We start from the raw sequence: 26,361 nt of genomic DNA on the forward strand, positions 1-26,361 counted from the left end.
AGTGACGGCGTGTCAGTTTCCGCTCGTTACATGCGTAGTGCATTTTCAAAATAAAAATAAATGTTCACAGGAAATGTACGATGTCCGCTCGTTACATGTATGCATGCAGTCTCTTTTCAAAATAAACTTCCAATGTAGGTTTACTTAGTTTTTAAGTTTACGTACACAACAACAGCACTTGGTTAGGTTTAGGCAACAACAGCACTTGGTTAGGCTTTGAAAAAGATTGTGGTTTGGATTTAAATAAGGATGTTTATTACGTAAATGGACTGGAAAAAAACAGTAGCTTCATATGTCTTGGAGAATAGGTGCTGTTCTGCTATCAGAGAGGCAGAACAAATGCATGTCTGAAATTAACTTTTATGCACTGGCTAAGCAGTACTTAACTATATTTGCACCCTTATTATAGAGTGCTACCTACCACACTTGATTATACATAATCAGTGAGGCACTAAAGGAGTTCAGTAAGCATGCAATACAAAGTGAGATGTCACATGTCTACATCTGTATCTGTGTGTTCTCAGCGATCTGAGTGCAGTTCAGTAAAGCAACATTCACATGACAAAATGGAGCGCTCGACTCGGCAGCTCATTCATCCCAAAAACGTTAAGGGGGGGCGGCTTCCGAAGGATTGAAAGCGCCCGACTCTTGAAAAATTCAAAAGACTTTGGCCAATTCACAACGCACCGGTGCATTTCTGCACACAAGCGTTCTTTGGGGGGTAGCATTTATGTTTTGAAACAATGACGTGACTTCATCAGTTTCTACATCGGAACGTGCAGAAATGGAGGTGGAAAAACGATAATGATATTTATTAATCATCATATAATTTGTTTTGATTTTGACTGAAAACAGAACTTTCAAAAATTAAAACAGAAATGAGACAAGTTCACATATATAGTAAAAAAAGACATTTCCCCCTGAAGGGAGATCCATGTAGCACTTAAACATCAGTACTGTCAAACTCTTTTCCCCTTCAGTCACTCTACATTCCTTCTACGTGACGCTTTCGCTGCCTTTTCTATTGAAACGGTCATTACAGTCAAAGTCTGACTAACAGCTGTAAGTGACTCAACAAAAAGTCCGGCCTAATATGCAAATCTGCCGCAGTGGCTGGAGAGCCAATGGGTTCATTTCAGTGATTTCAACGAAATAGATAAGCATAGTCAAAATGGTTTAACAGGCCTTTAATATTGAGTATTTGCTGATACTGGTTCGGTGAACGGTTCTGGCCTCCCCGTTGTTGAATAATTCCTGATCATGGACACCTGGAAGGGCATTATCCCGCTTATACCATGATAACTTGCCAAAGAAAAAAGATAATAAAGATCATTAATTTAGATATGGGTTTTCTCAGGAGGGTGGCTGGCATCTCCCTTAAAAGAGATCGGGTGAGAAGCTCAGTCATCCGTGAGGGACTCGGAGTAGAGCCGCTGCTCCTTTGCGTTGAAAGGAGCCAGTTGAGGTGGTTCGGGCATCTAGTATGGATGCCCCCTCGGTGCCTCCCTAGGGAGGTGTTCCAGGCACGACCAGCTGGGAGGAGACCACGGGGAAGACCCAGGACTAGGTGGAGAGATTATATCTCCACACTGGCCTGGGAACGCCTCGGGATCCCCCAGTCAGAGCTGGTTAATGTGGCCCGGGAAAGGGAAGTTTGGGGTCCCCTGCTGGAGCTATTGCAGGAAATAAGCTGAAAACGACAGAGCATCTTGCGATGGGATCACACCGGCCGTGACGCCAAATGGGACCAGGGGGAAAGTGGGAGAGCCAATGGCCTCTTCACCGCCCTTTGCTCGGACCACGCACATCTACAAACTCAACCATCGTTTTAATCTTGACCTGCAAAGTTTTGTGACTGCATCCAATCATGCACGAACTGTACCGAAAAGACAGTAACCGTCAATCAGTCTTTAACACTGCTTTTCCCTTCTTTGCTGTCTTTCAAATGCAACATCATCATAAGACGACTGTCTTCACTCCTCCAATTATTCCTGTACCGACTTGTACTGCACAAGTACAGTCCCAGACTCTTTCTAAACACTTCCAAGCAGCCTCTGTGATGACTTTGATGCTCATAAAAAAAAGGGTAACATTATGTGCTTTTCTTGAGAAAGCACATAATGACTGTGGTCACATTTTTACAGCTTGCCTGCTATTCTGTAGTCATCAACATCAGATAATGACATCAGGATGGATTTAAATTAGGGCTGTCAATCGATTAAAATATCTAATCCCGATTAATTGCATGATTGTCCATAGTTAATTGCAATTAATGTGATTACTGCCGACTTTACTTGGAGCCTTTTGACTTGATAATACTTGATACCTTCCACCAAGCCCAAAGACTAAAAAGTATGTTATTTAAAAAGTGTGTGCACGAAGACGATCAGCTGCCTGGTTCCGGGGGTGACTCAGACAGCGTTGGAGATGTTGGGTTTATTTACTTTTTGAGAGATCCTTCAGGTTATTGATTCATTCGAGAAGGGGATTTACTTGTGGGGAAATAACCGAACTGAACAAACTGAACAGAGATCCTTTATTTGTTTGGGGAGAGGATTCACTCGAGGGGGAAAAAAGCTGAACTGATCTTTGCTTGTTTATTGCTCTGGACTCTTTATTTTTGGGACTTCCGACTGATTATCTTACACTAGATTCCTCAGATCCACTTTGTTTGAACCAATCCGACAGCGTCCAATCAAGTTGCAAGAGATAAACTATGAAGAACTAACGTTACGCTACAGATTGCCAGTTGCCGCCAGTTACTCTGTTGTTAAAATGGCATTACATTTGATGAAGAGCGTATAATGACTTGTTTAGGACTCAAAACCATAGACTGTATAGAAGAAGTGGACGTAGTCACCGTGATGTCACCCATTGGTTTGTGGACTGCTGTTTTGAAGCCTTGAGTTAAATCAAGTGAGAAGTAGGCTCATTTTCTCATAGACTTCTATACAATCAGACTTCTTTTTGCAACCAGAGGAGTCGCCCCCTGCTGGCTTTTAGAGAGAATGCAAGTCTAAGGCGCTTCTGCATTGGCTTCACTTTTCAGACCCGGGAGTTGCCCACTGCTCGAAACTCAAAGTTTAGGACTTGGGACTTGAGTGCAAAGGCTTGAGACCTACTTGTGACTTGCAAAACAATGACTTGGTCCCACCTCTGGACTCTTTTGAATGAACTGCATGTTAGCTGTTAGCTCGCCAGCTACAGCAGTTCACCAACTAGCCCTGTGAGTAGCCACGGCATTACCAAGCTTCTAGCACCAAACATTTTGCACACATGCCGATTCATTTCACCGCGCCACTTTGAGGTGTGACCAGGCCCTTACAGATGTTCAAAAATGATTCATAACCTACAACTGTGTTCTGACCTGCCACTGCTGTGGTTACGCTTTGATTGAGTTGAACTACTTGGTTAAGGTTAGAGAAATACTGTGGACTAAGGTTAAAAGAAACCAACATTAACTGTAGGTAAAGGACAGGATGCATGTACAGTTTCTCTCTCCATCCTCATTCACCTCTTCATCTTCTGTTTGTCCTTCCTCCTCTGTCCTCCAGTACCCTTCTTTTCTTTTAATCTGTCTCACCTCCTGTCACACGTATCCTCTAACCACTTGTCTACTTCATCCTCCTCCTCCCTCTCTCTCTCTCTCCTCTTTGTGCTCTTTGCTCATTTCTCCTCCTTTCCTCCCTCACCTACTTTTCTACCTTCTCTCACTCCATCACTCCTCCTGCTCCCGAGAGCAGGATGAATAATGCAGTGTTCTGCTCTGATAATCATCATCATTGGTCTTTCCTCTGATTTCTCTTTTTTTTCTTTCTTTTCGTCGTTAATAAGACGTTTTTCTTTTTGTTTCTTACTTTCTCTCTTTGGCCCTGCTTGTCAGCAAAAATCCATCGAATCTTTCCTCAAAGCCATCATAAAATATTGTAATAAGTAAATAAACAAACAAACACAAGACTCTCAACCGGGAGACCTGTGTTCGTGCCCCGAAACTAAAATGTCAGTCTTTAGTCACGTGAGTCGTTAGTATCGTCTGTCCTGTGAGTCACTAGTCACATGAGTCGTTAACGCCAACCACAACCGTTTCATAACCCTAACTAAGTGGTTGTGTTGTCTAAACCTAACTTCCTGTGAAACCGGAAGTTTATTTTGAAAGAACACTATGCATGTTACAAGCGTATATTGACACGCCGTCCGCCGGTCCCTCCAAAGATAACGCAAGAGGGGTATCCCGAGCGTCGGTCTCCGGTGCCGAGGGGCACTGAATGACCAAGCGGCGGTATTTGACGAGTTGAGAGGCTTTTGTTTTTGTAATTTGGGTGAACTGACCCTACAAGAAATAAAACTACATTGTTGTCTCATTGCTGTTTAAATTTTGGGGAAAAAAAATTCATAGCAATAATAATTAAACGAATCATAGATCATATTCTCTTTGTATTCTTTACTGTCTTTTATCGCGAGGTTAGTGGTAATGCATTGATATGTATAATATCTATAATTTATATATCAGATTTTTGGGGAATAACACGCACTGTAAACACAAACACATATTTGTATGACTACACATTCATGCAGTACAAATACAAGTTTTTATGCTTTTGATGCTTCAAAGACGTACATTAATACACAAACTCTGACCACTAAAACCTGAACGCACACACTGACAAAACACATGCACACATTCTGACGAGAAAAGGAAAAAAAAAGATTGAACACTGTTACACAGACGTGTACACACATGTTCGCACATACTCTCAGACACTAAACACAGTCCCTCAAGACCAGTAGTCTATAATCAGCAGTGACGTCGTGTCTGTGTCAACACAAATACACTCACTCCCTGTGAGGTCTGTCTGTGTTCACCAGCATGCAGGAAGGCTTCCACTCTGTTAAAGCTACAGGTTGCATGATCAATTAACACACACACACACCACAGCCTTCACTCTCTGTTTATTTGCCTAAATGTCTGGGAGGCAGTAGAGCGGACTGGCAAAGCCCTCTTCACCTTCTCTTTTCCCCCTTCCCTGCCCTCGTTCTCTACGACCTGCTTTACATCATGTCTTCCATCCTTCCTCCTCTTTATCCCCTTTATGTTCACTTCCTGTCAGCTCCTCACCCTCACTCGTTCATTTTCTCTCTCAGGTGTGTTTGCTTTGTGTGCCAGCACACATCTGTCTTTATTAATTCTGACTGTGTGTTTGCATTTGTCTTCCTACTGGAGTTTGAATAAGCATGCGAGTGCTATCTCTATTTAATAATGCGTACGTGCGTCCGTCAGCACTGCGGTTTAGTTTTCCACGGAACAGAGAGTCGCACGATGCCGTGACAAAAACATTGTCCCGTCATTTACTCCGTGTTGATATTTGCAACAGGAGCAGTGTTTGCTGTTGGTGGTTGGGATTGTTTGGCGACGCCTATCGCGGTGCAAACAAAGAAACAAGCGCGCGGTGCCTTTGAACGGGCGTGCTCGGATCTCCGCATGAATCACACGGCATTTACTGTGCAAACAAATGTAATCCGGCTCATGTAATTTAGGATGTTGCTTGTGATCTCGTCAGGATTAATCTGTCAGAAAAATACTCCTTGTATGGGGTTATCTGGGGTATCCCAACATGGCGTCATGTTTCAAGCTCTGTATGGAACAACTCCAGAATCTGGAACTCAGTCAGGTTAATGCAAGTCATATTTATTATATGAGGTTTAAACAAACATAAGGACAGACAAAACAAAAGCAAGAAGGAAGAGCAGAGTAGGCGCATAATTCCCACAGGAAACTGGTTTGTCCCCTAAAAGTTGGGGTAGGCAATACATTTTTGGCGTCATTGGGCAAAAAATCCATAACCTTTTAGCGCACTGCAATTTAAGCGGTACCCCAGGGTAGGCAAGTGCGTCCCCATTAAGAGAGATGCTGCGCACATTTATTCACAAGGAACAGCAGCGTAAAACTGATTTATTTCACAAGATAAAAGTTTAGTTCTGTTTCCTCTGTCAAATTTATAACCAACTTAAGTGTCCCACGATATTTGCTGCAGAGATATTACTGCGCAAAGGGAAATGCTTAATGACTGAAAGCACCCTCTCTAATCATTAAAGTAAATCATTAAAGGGGAACTATTATGCTTTTGTGCAATTTCCCTTTCCTTTAGTGTGTTTTATAGTTTTTTTGTGCATGTAAAACGTCAGTTACAAAGTCAGTTTTCTTCCGTAACGTGGTGATGTCACCAAGTAACACATTTGCATAATACCCGCCTAGCGGAGCAGAGTCTGAAGAGTTTGGTTCAATTGACCAATCGCAAGACAATTACCGTCCTGTTTTCTTTGCAAACTTGTGGGCCTGTAAAGCCCTTTGAGATGACATACTCAGATTCGAGGCTCTAGCGAGCTACAATATCGGCTACGCATTTCAGAAATGCAGAGAAACCGTTGCTAATACTTTAGCCTTCTGCTTGGGGAGTGATGTTAAGGGAGTGTATTTCCATAATGGAAAAGGTGCACTGGATGTATGTCTCCATGAGGAGTATGTCAGGTGAGAATAGCAGTAAAACTTGAGTTATTCTGTCTGAGCTAGTTTAAAAGCTTTGCTTAAATTGATAGTTTCAGTACAACGATGAAAGATTTATTGCTCTTCTTGGTTAAGAGGATATGAGTCACTATAAAATCACCATTTATACTTTAGTCTCCTGACAACAGAAAAAAAAGATGTCAATGCTGTGACAGTCCTCTGGCTGGTTTACCTGCTCCACTGGTTCCATGTCTATAAAGCTGCAGGTAGCTGGAGGCACCGTCTATCAATGTAGTTTGGATAACAGATGATCCTAAACAGGCAAGTAACCTCTCTTTTAGTAAGGAAAAGAGGCCATGGACATCGGTGCATCCCTACTCATCTACATAATCTTCTCCTCTCAACTCTTTTGTTCACATCTGTCATCCTCCTCTCCATCTTTCCCAGCTACTCCTCTCCTTCGTCATCCTCCCCTCTCAGCTGACTCCTTTTCTTTTCTTTTCTCCTCCTCTGCCTCTTCTTCCCCATCTACTTCCTCTAAAACTCCCCCCCCGCTCCTTTCATATTTGATGATGTCACCGCGGTCCAGGATAATTATTACACAGTTGTCGTTGTCACGTGGGGAGCCCGAGGGACACGCTGGAGATGTGCGTTGCCATTGTGCTCGTTAAAAATTGAACACGTCCTTTACAGTGATGATGCTGAAATAGAGGCTGGTATTAAGGGGACCCTCTTATGATGTATTACTAATGCTTAGTCATAGAGGGGGGGAATAACAATATACAGTATGTTCCTCACTTTGTAACACATAGAGATAAGTGGAAAAACACGCAGTGAGGGCAGACTCCTCGATGCTTTATCTCAGACGGGATCTGTTGGGAAAAAGTCACATTTCGCTTCCTGCTCTCGAGATGTGAAGAAAGATCTGGCAGGTAACAGTCTGAAAGTTCAAGTCAAGGTCATTACTAAGTTCAAGTTCACGTGTGGATTGCACAACTGAAGACTGAAAAAAACAACAACTATAAATTTCAACGTGAGTTTTAATATAGATTGCGGTTGAACCTTGTTGTTTTTTTAAATGCAGCCGTTTGTGTTGGCGCCACTGCGACTTTCTCGGTTCAGGTCACGTTACAGGCATGAGAGTAAACCAGGTAATGGTTAAAGTTATGAGTCACCTTAAGCTGCAGATGCACTTGTCTTTTGTTTCAAATGTACCAACTGTTTCAGTGTTTCAACATTCCTCAGACCGTCTAGTGGCGCCAAACAGCCTTGAAGGATCACTATGAACATGGTTTAATTTTGGAAGCCCCAACAAAGGACCAGTGGCTGTGCTTTGTCTTTTCTTTGCTGTTTTTCGTCAGTTTAACTCAAGCAAATATGAAATGTAAAATGCAAAACTTAAGTGCAAAAAGTGCTACCAGACAGCGAGGCACTCTCCCTTTTCTAAGTTGTTCCATGGAAAACAGCCTTTCCGGGTTTGAGATGACTTCTCCCTGCCTCAACATACTTCTTTGAATGTGTGATTAATGTTGTGTTTTATATATTATGATGTTCTTATTTATTATCATTTTACCTGTGTAAAGTGTCTTTGAGTTTCATGAAAAGCACTATGTAAATAAAATGTATTATTATTAGGGCTGTCAATCGATTCAAATATTTAATCGCTATTAATTGCATGATTGTCCGTAGTTAATCGTGATTAATCGCACATTTTTTATCTGTTCAGAATGTACCTTAAAGGGAGATTTGTCAGGTATTTAATACTCATCAACATGGGAGAGGGCAAATATGCTGCTTTATGCAAATGTATGTATATATTTATTATTGGAAATCAATGAACAACACAAAACAATGACAGATATTGTCCAGAAACCCTCACAGGTACTGCATTTAGCATAACAAATATGCTCAAGTCATAACATGGCAAACGGCAGCCCGACAGGCAACAACAGCTGTCAGTGTGTCAGTGTGCTGACTTGACTACGACTTGCCCCCAAACTGCATGTGATTATCATAAAGTGGGCTGTGTTTTCATCATATCATGACTGTTTTAGTCCAATCGGCTTTAAATTAATCAAATCATTTGATAATTTATCACTCCATTTGTCATTTCACATCCTTTTTTACAGCTGTATTCCTCAATTCACATGCATTTTCATCACCTCAATTCATTTTTGTTGCTTCCACCCCTCATACATAGCGCCCCTAGTGGTCAAAACCTCTGCAGGGTCTCTTTAACATTTGGAGAATTTGCTCATGGAGGGAGGCTTTTTTTTGCCCTCGGTTTAGCCTTTCATGCAAACCCTCTGTCAGACTGTATAAATCGGCCTTTACGGGTGCGTTTTGGCGAGCTCAAACCCTATAATGGTGAAAACCTTAATCTCCATCAGCATAGTCTAAATCTAACTGCAGCTATTTGATTGGCAGATCTTTAAGTGCTGTTGTTAGAGTCTAATAATAATAGTCCATCAACCACCCACCTGTCCAATTATCAGTCAGGTCGGATCTTGCCTGTGTGCGCTTGCCAATAAGAAAGCATTCATAGCTTTAGCAGATGTGCTATCATGAGATTGACAAGAGATGGAGGAGGAAGACCAGATGTGCAGCTAAGAACCGCAAAACGCTGCCAGGTCTGTTTTTGATGTCTTGGGTTGTGAATCGGCTCAGACACAAAAACAGACGAGTTTGTCCAAAAGGATGCGTAAGCTTGAACGCACAAGTACGCATCCATGGAATTAAACCATGTGCGTCTGCTGGAGAATCAGCTGTGTTCACAACAACACAGTGACGTCCGTTAGAGCAGATACATAAATGACAAAATCATTCATTTGTTTGTGCTTTACAATATGATTCACATTAGAGTCGGGCTGTCAAAGTTAACGCGATAATAACACGTTAGTGTTTTCTTATCTGCCACCTCTATGGTTGAACTTTGCTTATGGTTAGGCAACTAGAACTACTGCACTTGATTAAAGCTGGGGTCGGCAACATTGGAGAAACCAGCAAGTGTACGCTAGATTTTAAAAATTATCCAACTGAAAAAACCCAGCCCAGTGTTGCCAACTGTTTTCCAATGAAAGTAGCCAGCAGCCAGTGGGCAACCTCCGAGCCAATGAGGAAGCGCCTTAAACTTGCATTCTTTCTAACAGCCAGCAGGGGGCGGCAACTCTGGTTGGAAAAAGAGGTCTGATTGTATAGAAGTCTATGAGAAAATGAGCCTACTTCTCACTTGATTTATTACCTCAGTAAACATTGTAAACATGAGTTTATGATCTCAATCGCTAGTTTCAAGTCTTCTTCAACACAGCATGATGTTCATTTAGTAAATTATGGTCCCATTTAGAGTCAAATAGACCATAAAGCAGGGGATGCTTTATGGCCTGGCTACCTTGTGATTGACAGGACTATTGTCCGTGTTTTCGTCTTAGAACTTTAACCCTTTCACAGTGTGTTTCCAGTTCATGAAAGTTAATTATAACATTTTGGTCGTCTGAAAATGTCTCATTCGGCGTTCAGTTGTACTTAGCTCCACCCTCTCGAGTCCCTTCTGGTTGCAAAAACCAAGATGGCAACGGACAAAATGCTGAACTGAAAGCTACAAAACGGCAGTCCACAAACCCATGGGTGACGTCACGGTGTCTACGTCTACTTCTTATCTACAGTCTGTGCTTGCACCAATAGCTCCAAAAATCTAACCAGAAAGTCACCAAGTCGGCAACACTGACAGTCTGTCAGTCTTCCTCCAAAGCCACTCTCCCACAATTATCATAATGAACGTAAACAACGAACATGGCTATTGTTAGTACTCATGCTAACAGCTTGACAGCAAGTCCATTTTGTCGAAGACTCCGCTGACGTGCAATGAGTGCACGGTCAGAGTGTTTCGCAGGCAAGCAGGTGGGTAGGTAGACAGGTCAGTGTCAATTTGGTGCCTTTGGCAAGATCCCCTAGGGCACCCAGTGGCATATTTGGAGGTATTATTGATCGTTTTTATCGATTCTTGAGTGGTAAAAAAATCTTTACAGCAGCTTTATAGCTTTGTTGTTTGCGCCTATGATAGCTTAATTAAACAGGGATTTTAGAGCACATGAATGAGTACAAACTTTTTTTTTAAAGAGCAAATTACTTATTTTTTTATTGTATTTTGGGCTTTTGTAGTTCATTAAGTTTTTTTTTTTATTCTCAAAGGCATGTAACCCTGTTTGACTTGAAACTTCGGGGCAATCTGCCAAATGTCAGCCAGCACTACATAAAGATGTAAAGGTTGCTTTGAGTCACACATACGTATGCACACGCGTGCACACACACACACGCGCTCCTAATTCGGTGTCCTAATTCATGTCAGCAGGCTCGCTCCGCCGACAGACAGTGGCAGCATGCAGGCAGGTCTTTACAGCAACATGCACCAAGAGCCATCTGTCCTGTAACAGAGAGAGAGGCGTAGATTATGTTGTCCAGAGAGAGAGAGAGAGAGGAGGGGGGAGAGAGAGAGAGAGAGAGAGAGAGGGACAGAAAGACAGGGGGAGAGAGAGACAGAGAGAGAGAGGAGGGGAGAGAGGGAAAGAGGGAGAGAGTGAGAGAAAGAGGGGGAGAGAGAGGGAGAGAGAGCAAATTGAAAATTGAAAAAAAGAGAGAGAGAGGGAGAGAGAGGGGGAGAGAGAGAGAAAGAGAGAGAGAGTGAGGGAGAGAGACAGAGAGAGAGGGAGAGAAAGTGAGAGACAGACACAGAGAGAGAGAGAGAGAGGAGGGGAGAGAGAGAGAGATAGAGAGAGAGGGGGAAAGAGAGAGAGAGACAGAGAGAGAGAAAGACACAGAGAGAGAGAGAGGAGGGGAGAGAGAAATAGAGAAAGAGGGAGAGAGAGAGAAAGAGAGAGAGACACACAGAGAGAGAGAGAGAGACAGAGAGAGAGAGAGAGAGACAGAGAGAGGAGGGGAGAGAGAAATAGAGAAAGAGGGAGAGAGAGAGAAAGAGAGAGAGACACAGAGAGAGAGAGAGAGAGAGCATTACGCACCACCCTGATCCTCTCCACTCAGATCAGAACCAGTGTGGTTTCAGACAGGCAGCCTCACAAAGTGGGAAGTTTTCCTCAAAAGGATTCTGTCTACAGATTAATCTCCTTCATGTCGACTCTGTCGGATACTAACCCGCCGATGCTATGGTTACCTTTATTACGGTAGGAACTTCTGCTTCTTTACTCGCTTCTATTCTGGTGCTTCGTGGAGGAATCTGACACGAGTGGAGTGACAAGAGACTGACCCGAAGTGTTCAATACTTTCACTTAGAAAAGATGAATCACAAAGTTTTGGAGAGCTTTGGAGTTGCTGGAGTTGCATGAGAAGCTTTCATAAAGTTTTTTGGAAACTGGCAGGATTTGGCACCACAGAAGCGTCTAAATTGGTTTTAAGTGCTCCAGATTAAATATTTACCTTTTTGTACAACAAAAGAGGAGATGCATGATGTGTTCAGGGACTTCCTTTAAGCTTCAGTTAAAAAAATTAATTAATTGTTTGGCGAACCAAACTCTGTCTCTGTGTTTCTGTGCGCACAGGTACACAGAAGGGTTGGGTTCTGGCTCGCTTACGCACACAAACATTAGAGACTCCCGCTGTTTGTTTTCACATGCACTCAGGAGTCTGATCAAAGGCGTGTTGGAGGAGGGAAGCGGAACTGTGCTCAGTGCGCACGGAGACGGTTCAGATGTGGTTCAGCTTGTACCTTTGGATTACCGACGCGCTAATTGAGCCTCGACTCGCTGTTAGCGGGAGTGAAAGCTGATATGTCACAGTTCACTCTGCAACACAAAAGGCAGACGGACTATATGCGTTGAATCGCACCTTCCCAGTGTGCATGCGTGCATATGTGTTTGTGCATGCATGTAAATTAGAGAACCTGTGTGCGCCTCGGTGCGCGTAAAAGTCCTCTCCAACGTGTTCTGCCTGTCCTAAACTCTCTTTTTGGACATATGCATCTAAATAATTTGTTTATGGGGGAAACTTTTTTAAATGAAGCCAAATAAGATGTGAAAAAAATTTACGTTTTCCTCACTTTATGGAGCTTTTCTGTGCAGATTAGGAGTTATAGTGTGTTTTGCATTAAAGGGAGTGCATGTGTGGATCAATTTTACACCTTGTAAAATTCCCTCAACCGTGCAGGGGTAAATTCCCCATCAGACACCGGAATTTGAATGTTGATGGGATTAAATGGTAAATGGACTTGCATTTATATACCACTTTTCTAGTCTTCCGACCACTCAAAGCTCTTTACACTACATGTCAGTATTCACCCATTCACACACATTCATACACTGATGGCAGAGGCTACTAAGGTGCCAATTTTGCCCATCAGGAGCTAATCTTAATACTCATTCACACATTATGCCTTCGGGAGCAATTTGGGGTTAAGTGTCTTGCTCAAGGACACATCGACATGTGACCCGGAGCAGCCGGGGATCGAACCACTGACCTTCCGATAGGTGGACAACCTGCTCTACCCTCTGAACCACAGCCGCCCATTAGAGCGGATTAGAGCCAAATAGCCTAGTAACCCAAAAATACTCATGCTGCCAGCGTGCCTGTGTGTCCAGTCTGATAACAGAACATGGAGACAATTCTGCATAATGGCCTCAACAGTGCTGCGGTGCAGTTGGACATGTCTGATATGACATGTGGTCTGGGCAGCTTTGCGTAATGGCGCGCATCAGTGGGCGTCTTGAGCCTTTTGTGGATGCTTTCCTGCTGCTGTGGGACTCCACTTATGTGTGTGCGTGCACGCAGAGGCCGCAGCCGGAGCAGCTGTTGCAGGCAGCGGCGGATTTGAGGCACACAGCAGGAACCAAGGCCTTTTGAACGAGGCTAGGTCATACGTCATGAACGCATCATGTCTTTGGGGTACCACACATGCGCAGTAAAATCTGGTATGCCGAAATTGAGCCAATGGCAACGCACGACTGCAGCTTCAGTTACACTGTGCATGTGTTATACCCCACACCCAAGACTCGTGTCCGCCTGTGTCCCAGCCTCCTTCAATACGCTTTGGCAGGAACAAGGAAGTTAGGACGCAAGGAAGGAGGCGAGAGAGAGAGGGGGCTGGTTCCATTCTGTAACTCCCTTTAAGGGCACTTGAGTAAAGTAAAAAAAATGGCCTCCCAGGCGCCCTGAGAAAAGCTTTCTACTACAGCTGTGGGCTGTTGTTGGAGCTCCGGGTGCAGTGCAGCTGCAACGAGTCAGTTTAACAACGTTCGCTTCGTGTTTTACTGCAGGAGAAAAAGAGGTGCGAGGTGGTGAGAACAGATTAGGGGGCCGGGCTCGTGGGGAGAACATAAAGCAGATAAGGGGTAGAAGGGGGCCAAAACGTCTCCCAGGTGGTTTAATAAACTGATAATGTTACTATGGAGAGTTCCTGTTGTCCCCTTTGGCTCTGCATTCCAACCGCTATGGTGTCCAACTCCCCGCCTCTATCTGCTGTACTCTTCCTTTCCCTCTTCCTGTTTCGTTTGTTACCAGTTTCTTGCGTTTATGTTGCAGGACTCGTCCGGCAACACCAAATGACACAAATAAACAACATCAATCTTAGCTTTGAGGTTTACGGAGCGTGTTGCTGGTTCAAAATCCCAGACAAACGGAGAAAATGTGTGAGGAAAATAAAGGAAAGTTTTCACTCTCTCTGGCAGTTAAACTGCTTCAGTTGTTGGTTGTGTGCTCGGAAGCTTCAGGTGTAAAAAGGTGTACCTGCCACACTGCCGTACCATACTTTCCCTTTGTAATTAAAGGATTAAATAAACAAACAAACAGATGATAGGTGTGAGGTTACTTTCCCTTGTACCGTTTTACTTGTAATGTTGGTCACTGAGGATTTTCCGCTGGATTAGAATATCAGCCTTAAAGAGGAAACAGCGGTCTTTCCAGAGGGACTGACCGGAACTTCTAGTGTCCTTGAACCTCCCTGTTTCAGAAATCTGTTCACTCAGCATGTGATGTTTCACATTTCTCCACCTCTCCTCAAGCTGTATCACTGCGTGTGATTCCACTTACACTTGGCATTTCAGAATTTTTTACAATTCCCCAAACACAACAAAATCCAGTTTGATTACATCACCAAATACAAGACAGTCCCGACAGCTCAGTCAGGAAAAGAACCTGAACCTATTGGACTCATTTTACTCAATGAACAAATGTAAACATAACAAAAGCAGTGGAATTACTCAATGGACAACAGGATGAGAATTGTATTTCATAACTAAATATGTTCCCAAGTCTATTTAAACTTTACTTATGGTCAATCAAATCAAGTGGATTTCTTCCTAAGTTAATCTTTTTAATACAGTTTGTTCTCCCTGTTTCCTGGACAGTGTTTCCGTGCTGAGCTGCGGTGAAGGGATGGTAAGAGGAACTTTAGTGACTGACATGACAGTAGGGATGTCACAATACCAGAAATGTAGTAGTCAATACCAATACCAGTGAAATTCCACGATTCTCAATACCAATTCGATACCACGATTAAAACAAAAACAAAAAAATAAACACTTAGAGCGAGTTTTAGGAAGTTAAACAGGTCATAATTCCCTCTCTAATATACATTTTATATTGCTGTGAAAACATCTTCTTCAAACAACTGGATTCATTCAAGTTTCTCGCCAGAAACTACATTTTACAAGATTACTTTTGTACACATTACGGTAGAATTTACCTCAGTTTACCTCATTTTACTGAATAGATCTTGAACACATCATAATGAAACTCAATGCAAGCTCTTTTAAAGGTGCTATATATGACATCCAGAGCATTAATATAGCAGCAAACAACTATTTGCTATGTAAAGATATAGAGGAGTAATGTCTACCTGAGCAGAGAATGAAGTCAATCTCCGTCTATGTGTGTGTTGTAATCCGAGCTTCTCTGTGCTTTGTTGACATAGCCGGGCCGGCCATGCATGCCTTTTAGTCCATGTGAGCGTGCCCCACTGGCTAGCTCACGGGTGCCGCTCTGCACTGCTCTCATACGGCGGTTACAGCTGATAACGCCGTCCCAACTGAAGGCGCCATTGCGGAAGTATAGCACCCACCCTCGGTGCACCTTTAACGTTAGCTGTTGGCTCGGCAGGAGCCCACCGGCTGCTAACAGCTAATGTTAACAAGTTTTTGACCCTCTGATTTCAACATGTATTTGTTGTTCACAATGCAGCATTATCAGGGGAAAAATAGGGTATCGATAGTGAGTTTACTGTGTCGTATTTTAGATGCTGTTAATCTCGAGCCCTGATGCAGGACTGTAGAAAAACAAGTAACGTCTTGTTTTCTGAATTTTGGCTTCGACTTGGTACCGAACTATCGGTTCTCGTGACATCCCTGCATGACAGTTACTTTGGAAGATAATCACCCAATTTGTTCAACTCAGACTGCTGAAGCCTCACATTAACTTCAGATACACTTTACAATACACTGAACGAGAACTGTGGACTTTTTCCCCCATCGCTTACATTGGAAGTGCATTGGAAAGAGATCTGAACTGGTGGAATGATTAAAGACAAGTAAAACTATTTCAATGTCCATACGGGCACCTGACTGTTGTTTTAAGGCAGACTTGAAAAAATGGTGGACTTATCCTTTAACTGCTAACCAGACACCCATGACCCAAGGATCATCTGATTTCAGATCCTGATCCAAACTCATAAGAGACACTTTATTTTCTAGTCACATTTGTGCTGCATTTGTCAAAATCTAGTCTGACAAGTCCAAATTATCCGGTCACAAGCTTTGACTTAGATGTTTCTAGTAAATGGAAACGCTGAAAGAGGAAAAACGTTGGTGGGTGAGAGTTAATTAAACACTAATGTTATCTAATTGCCACAGTGGTTGTGTACAGTTAGACCCATGTCCCCTTCAAAGCACCACTTTTTACATCCCCGAGGTCCGACCCATTTCCACACATCACTCTGCAAACAAATGTTTCTTTCAGGTTGTTTGGGCTTTTCAAGACATTGAAGGGTTTTGTAATTAAAGTCAAGTGGAGCTGAAGGACTTCTCTAATAGATTTGTGTCAAATGGGTGTTTGCAAGACTATACTGAGGTCAAGCACCTTAAGGGTTTGTAGGGCCTTTTTCTAGGAGGTTAGTGAACATGAGTGACATTTACAAGAATTACAGCCGATTAGACTGTTGTCAGGCTGTAAATAGGCGTTATTAGTAGCTGTAAGCCCCATAGATGTGGGTAAATAGGGGCCTACTACACCCACTAGTAGGTTTTATCATCTATCCACATGGTAGATCATAGAAAAAAGGTACAAAAGAAGACGACAGCGACCTCTAGCCACCGTAGTAATTATGACAAAAGCAGAAGCGGAAGTCAGGAGCTGTAGTATAGACAGTGTGAAACTCCATAAGGGATGTAGGTTAGGGAAAATGGATGGGACACAAAACACAGGACTTTCACCCAGGAGACCAATATTTGCATCCAGTGTGAAAACAATCCTACGTGTGGATGTGTGGTCGTGTTTATAGATATTTGAACCCAAAACATGATGTTTTGTTGCCTAAATCTAAAGGAGTTGTTGTTTTGTTGCCTAAGCCTAACTGTTTTTTTACCTAAACCTAAAGACATTTTAGAAAGAAGTTGTAGTTTGATTGCCTAAATCTAACTGTTTTGTTGCCTTAACCTAAAGAAATTCTAGTTTTGTTGCCTAAACCTAAGGAAGTTGTAGTTTTGTTGCTTAAACCTAACTGTTTTTTGCCTAAACCTAAAGACGTTGTAGAAAGAAGTTGTAGTTTTTTTGCCCAAACCTAAAGAAGTTGTAGTTTTGTTGCCTAAACCTAAAGAATCATTTTTGTTTGTGTTCATAACATGACGTTTTATTCAGTTTTACATGTAAGAATGTGTTGCTTTTGAGTTTCACTTTCACTTTTAGGCCCCTAATGCCTATTTAACGACCTGATAACAGTCAAATCAGGTGAGAATTCTGGGTAGTGAAGTCCTTTAAATCAAATACGAAGATGTTCTGTGAAGTAAACTGCAGGTCTGGGATGCTTCATTCCAAAAGGATGAGCGAGGCAAAGATGTTCATTTTTAGGGGAAAGTTTGTATTTCTTTCCCTTACTACTACCCCGTGTTGATTCTGTGTGGATCAAGCTGTTGCCCTCATTCTATATGGTCGCAGTTTCCCGGCACCGCCTGCTCCGAGATGGTTTACACATTTAGCCGAGTTGTTTATACGCCGCACATTCTTATGGCTGTAGTACAGCAAAACACACTGTAAGGATTTGGATTAGACGGCCGTCCTGTGCTCTGTGGAGACGGCACAGTGAAGAAACGCACATGTCAGGACATTCATTTAGGGAATTCATTCCTTTAACCTGTAACCTAAACACTTACGCTGATGTAAACAAGTTTAAATCTTAACTGAAATCCTAGCGCAGAAAAAAGAAGTTGCTCTCCTTCCCACAATTCCCTGAGACAGAGCAGATAGAGATCATGTGGTTCCAAGGTGAGGCTCGGCCTTCCCAGCAGTTCGGTCATATGACAGTCCAGCCCTCCTCTTTCTGTCCGTTTTGACCCGGTAATCTGCCTCTCTGTCTCAACGATTTTCTTTATCTCCCTCACATTCACCGTCTGGATCTTTATGTCCCTCATTTCTCCCCCCCACCTCTCTCCTCTCTCAGCCTGTTCTTCTTTCCACTCTCTCTGTTTCCACATTAAAAGGTAGACTCGTTGACCTCCTGATAACATCCCGATCCTGATACAGTTAATTACCGATATAGAGTCAACTGGGATGAATTCCCGTATTTACTGATATGCTTTTACCGACCGGTTATGTTTTTACGTAGCGTACTGCTACATCTATGTGTGTATGTTGGTCTGCATCTTTTATACCCGCGTCAAACTACATCTCAAGCCTAGATCTGACACTGTATTGTATTTAAACTTGGCAGTAAAATGCATTCATCAATCATTTTAATCCTATCAATCTGACAGTAGCTTCTTGTCTGTCCACCAGTGTGCTAATAATACATTTTATGGGTATCAGGTGACTATTCAAATTAACGACTTCCTGTTTATTTGCAAGTTTCCTGGCAGGAGTCATATAAAAATATTTGTTTCTTGTTTATGCAGATCTTATCAATGAACTGGAGACTCATTACAGTCAAATGTTTGTAGTTAATATAGTTCATTTGTTCAAATGCATCTCACCCGTGGAGGTGGTTTGGATTTTCAGCATTGGGGGCTCACTGGCTTTTATGTATTTAATTCAAATTCAGTTACCCATTAAACATATTAATAGAAACTGTAATGTTGCTTATGTGTTAACTGTATCAATACCAGGAGTGGAAGAAGTATTCAGATCATTTACTTAAGTAAAATTATTATCAGCAAAAAGTACATGTTCTGCATAAAAATGATGATATCTTGAGATATATGTATATTATTTTATTGTAAATGTGTGTAAATAGCATTTCACTGTTGTAGCTGGTTCAGGTGGAGCTAGTTTGTATACACAGTAAGCAATTTTATTCCAGTGGTTCCCGATCTAGGGGGTTGGGCCCCTTCAAATCTGAGGGTTTGTGAGACCATTAATGGTTTATAAAAGAAGACAAAACAAAGTTCTCTTACACAAATTTGTAAAAGACGATGTGCGATTAATTGGTATGTCAATATATTTCTTTAGTACTGTTGTATCCGTGATGAATACTTTCACAAATAACGCAAATATTACGTGACGAAAAAGCGTCAATTTTCTTTTGGAACGGGGCCGATAAAGGCATCAACCAATCACGTTGTGCAGACCGGGTTGAGTTGCGCTTATATTTATGAAACAACAAGGCTCCGTAGTCCGGCAAACTTTATTACTCCTTGACAAAAGCAGCGCAGACCAGATCCACTCCTTCTGTTCTCACCTTTAGAAAATAACTACAATATTTCCCTCTGACATGTCGTGGAATAGAAGTATAAAGTACCATAAAAAAGTACCTCAAAATTGTACTTAAATACAGTTTCTGAACTATTCCCTCTGCCAAAGAAGTTACACATGCTCCTGTTGATGAGTCAGATGGTTTTCTGAAAAGGTTATGCCTTATCCAATGTGATATAGGATTATATTTTGTGATTATAATAGATTAAGATCTGGGGCCCTTTGCCAGTAAGGCGATTACCGTTTCCTAATTAGAACTATGAAAGTACAACCAAAGTCAAATCAAATTTACTTAAGACTTGTCATTTTCAGCAGAGATTTACACAATCAGAGTGATTCCCAAATCTGCAAAATAAAAGGCCTCTATAGGACAGGACATGGAGACGTTGTTTTTTTGGCCACATAGTTTTACTGCCTTTGACTTCTCTTACATCACCTCCACGAAAAAGCTGGAAAAACCAGCTTTGTGTTAAAGGACTTGTGTTTCCTTCACTGCAGCAATACCAGAGAGGCAGAGAGGAATGTTTACAGTGATGGATTCCCTTTTTGAAAAACAGCTTTTCAATGCTTTACTGAGAAAAAAAAAAGGCACAGCTCCAGCGTCTGAAACCACCTGTTGTTATAATCACAGCTCAAAATACTCGGGAGCGTCCATCTTCATTCTCTTCTTATAGAATGCGATGCCTATAGGTGACATCTGCGTGGACCGATGTGTCAAAATTAGTGTCCACCTTTGATATTTGAGCTGACAGATGTTCAGGCGGCCTGAGGGGGAAACCTGCTGCTTAGAGTTTAAACTCACAAACCCAATCCCTACTTGTCCTCTCATTTGGTTAAACTCTAAACCCTAACATGAGACTAATCCTAACTTTAATCCTCACCTCGAAGCCAAAATCCTAACCCTAAACATGAGGAAGTGAGGATTGGAGTTGAAAAGATAAAAAGTTTTTTTAAACAGATAAACACGCTAAAATTAGGCGAAAGACTTCATTCCCATTGCCAATAGATGAGTAGCCTTTTGTTTTTGTTTTCTGATGGGTCACATTCAATGTCATATTTTTGTGAAAATGTTATGTTGGTTACTTCTTCGTTTATACATCTGTTACTTATTCAGTCTCTCTTTCAAACTCTCAATCCAGAGCTGGTGATTGTTGGAACAGTGGAAGAATAACAAAATCGTTTTTTATTATTATTATTTAGGGGTGTAATGACACGTTTTTACAACGATACGATACGATTGCCATGGTTCCGATACGATTCAAGGACGATATTTGGCTCATCTAGAGCAATACGATACAATACGATTAATTTCTTTCCTAATAAAAGTGCTAAAAAACACTTTCATATAACGTTTGTCGTCCTTAAATACAAAGTGCAAATCCTTAGTATCGATACAATTGATTTTTGCGTTTCAAATCGATTTAATATTGATATACGTTTCCCGTGAAGGACAACTTGCCGAGTACCTATCGATGTAGTTGGATCGTAGGAATATAAATCGATGCATCGATGTAGTAGATGAATCGTTACACCCCTAGTATTATTACTTTATTTCTGTCGAGTTTGAATGAAGTGTGAAGCGAGGTAAAATTACTGTTGTCTGACTGCAGTCTGGTGGCTTTGAGGAGAGCTTATTAAATGTATGTTTTCTACGTTAATAAATTATAATAATTGTCCAAAACCCTGTTGATTTTGTTTATTATATATTCACTTCAATGCGCCAGAAAATGGGCAAAAAGTATTGTGTCCACCCAGGTCTCATGTTTCCATCACTGCTGATTGGAGCTGGAGCCGATAAATGAATGCCGATTGTAACCGTGCCCACTAAAGACAAAAGCCAGATGTTAGTGGGTGTTAGCGGATTTTTCTGTCCAGTGGGAAAAAGAACTGTAATCCTTCAGTTTATCTGAAAAATACAAAATCACTAAAATTGGAGATACATGGTTTTCTTTATCTTTATGGCAGGTATGTTTACACACAGCGTGAAAGTCATGTTGTAGAGCTTGAGATAGGTAATCAAATTCACATGGCTTTATTGTGACCATAATCAGATACAGTACTGCTATAAAGCTCTGTATGAATACTGACATTATATGTAATCATCATGTTGCCTTTAGACATTTATGCAACCTTGACAAATATTTGGTGAATAGCAAAGTGTGCCAATGTGGTGCGTTCATGTGCTGGTTGGAAGCTCTGACGTTTCAGAGTGTGTTGGTGTGAAGGTCTGGGGATGGTGGATGGTGGAGGGTAGCAGAGGTTGAAATCCAAAAGAACTTATTGCACCTTATTGTGAGGGCAACACAGGTTTCCTGTTTTCTCTAGAATGGAGCCTGGTGTTGCTGCTGGGTGTATATTTTTTTAAATTAGCTTTTTATAACGCCTTGTCAACCCTCAACTCTCACTCCCAACACAGCAAGTACCGCAGCTTGACCCTCAGTGACCCTCTGCGTCTGATACCGACGCAACGAGGCACCCCTTTAGCATCTGTATGACATGCACTGGGCTATCAACGTACTCCAATGTAAACCCATCCGCGTCATAACGTCAGAGCAACTGACGTAATTTAAATACCGAAAAAGTCAGCATAGGGCAGTTGGGGGGATGAGGATGAACGGAATAAGCAAACACAGGACAGGAGACCACTGTCCGTGTGAAACGTCAACGTTGAGTTATTTTACCTGAGTTAAATTTTGTTACGTATCATCCGGACTTTACTAACTGCAGTCATGTAAAACGCGTAGTTATTTAACGTAACAAACTTACTAATTTTAACCCAAACCACGATCTTTTCTTAAGCATAACCAAGTGTTTTTTTTGCCTAAACCTAATCACGTAGTTTTGTTGCATAAGTAAAGCTAAAAACTAAGTAAACCTACAATGGAAGTTTATTTTGAAAAGACACTATGCATGTAACGACCAAACACTGTACGTTTCCTGTGAACACCAAAGTTTATTTTGAAAAGACACTATGCATGTAACGAGCGGAAACTGACACGCCGTCCCTGAGTCCAAAACTGACGATAAAGGGGTACCTAAAGCTTCATAGTTTGAAGCTTAGGGCCACTGATCAAGCTGCGGTATTTGACGAGTTGGGACTGAACGTATTGGCTATCAGTGTTCTTGCATGGCGACGGGGTTGGGAATCCTGATGTTCCTGCTTAGAACTGATAGGTAATGGGATGCTTAATCTGTGGACAAGCCTTTTTCAAAGCATTAGATCAAAAATAGTCCAAAAAAATCAACTCAAAACCTATTTTTGTGCATTTTTACGACCTTCACCAAGTCTGTTGCAGCTATTTGGTGATATCAGTCTTGCGTGTCTTGACCTTTCATCTTAATATGGCCATTTTGTGGTTTTACAAGCTCCTCTATTTAAGTACTAAAGCACAATACAAACCAGATTTTACAGATTATTCTGTTTCTGTTGTTTACTCGAAAGGATCAATGCACAAATTAAGATTAATTGTAGAACTAGTTGGGGCTTCATTGTCGCATCTCTGAGCTCAGCACTGAACTGCCAAGAGCTTTATGGTCGGTAAAACTATTAGTAAAACCAGAGGGGAAGAAAACCCAACCTCATAATATCGCTTTGATACAATGCAGCAGGACTTCTTGCCACAATGCGTGTGGTTGGACAGCAGTGGTTAGTTTGTTTGCATGTAAACAAAAGAAAGAGATGTGGGGAAAAGCATGACCTCCTTTGTACTGGAAGTCCATTGAATGAGACACAAGTCAACAGAGCTGTTACGGTAACATGCAAAGGCAAATATAGTCTTCATGCCAAATAGCCAATAGTCAAATAGCTGCATTCATTCAAATGTGCATATACGGTAAACGGTGAATGTCCTGAGCAGTAAGTGTATAACGTGACAGCCTGAGTAGTGCAGCTCTTTCCAATGCGTGTCAGTGCTTTTGCATGTCTGATCCTCCAGATATACATTTATGTTTTGTTTTTTATTGACGTTTGTCACGTTAGGATTATCACATGTTTTTTGTTCCGTACGCGTTTTACTTATTATTTAGTGCTGTGCCCCTTTGGCTTAAGGGGTTAAGACAACAATGTCCATAAACCACAATGTCTCCCTATCTGAGTCACTCCCTCTCTCTTTCTCCTCTTTTCACTGTCATCCCTAATAAAGCCATAAAAATGTCACCCCAAAATTTATACACAAGAAAGTTGGCTTTGCAAATGTTTTATGAGGAAGGAAATGGATTCAACACGTGTGTACGGCCTCGAGGATTCACTTGCAGAAAAAAGTTATATTACATTATGAGAATAAAGTCATAATTTTTACGAGAAAACAGTCACAATATTATGAGCATAAAGTCAGAAGTTTACGAGAAAAAAAAAGTCGTAATATTATAAGAATAAAGTCATAATATTATAAAGTAGCAATTTTACTTGTTATTTTAGAGGGGAAATAGAGCAGCGTGACGCCTGTGTGAAAATGAGGAACGTGGAGCATCTTGTGAAGTTATTGGACCTGATGGAGAAATGTACCTCTTTTTATCTTCGTAGAGTTATGACTTTATCCTCATAATCTCAGATTTTTTTTCCTTCAATGTGGCCCTTATACTCGTATTAATAAAAAACATACTTATTAATATTATATTCCATTTCTGCCATTAGATCCCCCTAAATGCTACACACTTCGTTTAAGTCTGAATCACATTTACAGAGAAAGCGTAGTACTGCTGCAGGAGGACAGTAAGTTACCATGTACCACTGAGAGTCCACAGTATGCAGGTAACATCATACCGAGCACTATGTTATCGAAACGTGTTCCTGTTTATCCGAGGCCGCCGCGCTTCAAACGGAGAAGTTGATCTAATGAGTGAAACCGGCTGCTGAAGTGTTCTGGGTGGCAAAGTGAACTGAAGCAGACTGTTGACCCTAAGTGGCACATGTCTGTCTGTCCCTGCCCGGTCTATTGGATAAACAAGTACACATGCCCGTTTAGTCCTCGTGTGAATGAGAGAGAGGAGGAAATAGATTCATCTCCTTCTTACACAACAGGCCAGACAGACACAGCCGGCCTGGCCGCAGTCAGTGGATTGAAGGAAACGAATGCTTTGTCTGTGGCTTCCACTAGGTCCACTCTGACTGGGATTACACACACACACACTGAGCAGAGGTTTGCGCTCTTTCTTCTAGTTCCTGCGTCTTTTTGTTTCAACATTTAAGTCAACTTCATACAACACTTAAATCCACAACGTCTCCACAGAGAGTGAACAAAGAGCGATCACAGGAGCAGGTTGACAAATGAGAAGTGTGCGGTCCGACCACTCACTCTTGTGAGGGATGTTCTACTGTAGATGTGTGAGAGAGAGAGAGAGACGGAGCAGTAATAGGTCATAATAACCAACCCAAATCAGCCGCAGAGATCAGGGAAGCTAATCCGGTGCCAAGCCTAATAGAATCACAGACACAGGAATAGACTGTAAGGGCTCAACAGTGGCTTTGACCTTGCTTCCCCGTGTGTGGAAGTGTGTGTGTGTGTGTGTGATGGTAGTATTTCCTGGATTAATAGTCCGGGGGCTCCGGGCTGGATTACCAAGCTGGTAAAGTGGGCAACTGCCCCGGAGCCTCAGAACTCCCAACGGCCCCAAAAGGCTGACTGAATTTTTACATGTTGCAGAGAACAGTTCAGTACCTAAACTAGGAGACACTTCAACTAGGCGCAAAATTATTTATCAATTACGTTTATACACCGACTCTCAAAACAAGTATGTTTCAAAGATTACAAACCTCTGGAGATCTCCAGGTATTTGGCCATTTTTATACTGACATGACTATCAGGTATGAGCTTTTATGAAACTTCCAAGTCTTTCAAAATCATTGTTGACATCAGTGTTTGTTCTACAGCGCTGCATTCACTTCTTGATGCCAAGTGGGAGAAATTGGAGCCCTCAGATTAACACCGCACATCTCCTTCTTGTATAATTAGCACTAATTCGCTCTCAACGCGTGGTAAAATTAGATAAGGATCAAATGAGTCGTTAACACAATGTGTCACATGCGGCGCACATGATCAACCCTCCCCCCCGAAGTGATAAAAGAACGAACTGCACTACATTTCTACAAGCGTGTCGACAACAGCATCAGCACAATTACCGAGCGTCAGGAAAACAAAAGTCATGACGAACTTCTTCGCGATAGGATCTGTTCTGCTGTTTCATTCTCTCGGGCACTATTTGTCATCTGACTGAGATTTTCTAAAATACGTTTTGTTTTTTTTACTGCCTGTGTATCCCATGGTTAAAGGAACGACGGCAGAAATTAGACCAATAACTATGTTTCACACTTTTTTGTCCCTTTTGTTCGAGAGAATGCTACAAGTGAGGTTTAGGGTGAGTGTGAAGGTTTGGGGTCATCGTAAGTCACTCAAACGTTTTTATTTGTTTGTTCCACTGGGACTGCCGGTTTCTAAAAACACCTGCACTAACTGTGCTGTCGGGCACTCTGGATAAAAGCATCCCTGAGCCATGTTACGCGTCTGTGCACATGTACAGTATGTGTTTATCTGTAAAACATCTACTGCCTGAAATTCATCAATATTTCAAGGTGTTACTACAACCATTTTGGGGTCAACGGTCTTAGGATGAGTCATAACTTTAAAGGTGCAGTGTGTACGATTTGGCGACATCTAGCGGTGAAACTTCTCCCGTGTGCCAAGCATGTACGAGAACTATACGGTGGCTGATGAGAAAATGTGAATGGACCTCTACATATGTAGATATAATCGACTCATTCTAAAGTAACGAAAACACAACGATTCTTATTTTCAGGTGATTATACACTAATGAAAGCATACTTATACTAGAATGGCTCTCGGCGAGCGCAGACCTCCGCCAAGCTGCCCGAGTACGATTGCCCCCCCTCTCCGTGCAGCTTGCGCCATCATCCACGTGTATTTGTGTTTATGTTGAGATCAGCTGTATGCAGCGGAGCATCGTAA

The 26,361-nt window shown here is 41.9% G+C and overlaps 1 protein-coding gene across 1 annotated transcript in view; it reads left to right on the forward strand.

Moving 5' to 3' along the window:
- Nucleotides 1–11,495: 11,495 nt before the first annotated feature.
- The window catches only part of ntf3 (neurotrophin 3), a 43,554-nt gene continuing 28,688 nt past the window's right edge, over nucleotides 11,496–26,361 (forward strand). The window contains exon 1 of the mRNA XM_074625795.1: nucleotides 11,496–11,676. Within this exon, the coding sequence (XP_074481896.1) occupies nucleotides 11,659–11,676 (18 nt within the window). The 5' untranslated portion in view covers nucleotides 11,496–11,658. The remainder of the gene's footprint in view (nucleotides 11,677–26,361) is intronic.

The sequence above is a fragment of the Sebastes fasciatus genome, chromosome 23 (assembly GCF_043250625.1).
Source record: "Sebastes fasciatus isolate fSebFas1 chromosome 23, fSebFas1.pri, whole genome shotgun sequence".
Taxonomy (NCBI): domain Eukaryota; kingdom Metazoa; phylum Chordata; class Actinopteri; order Perciformes; family Sebastidae; genus Sebastes; species Sebastes fasciatus.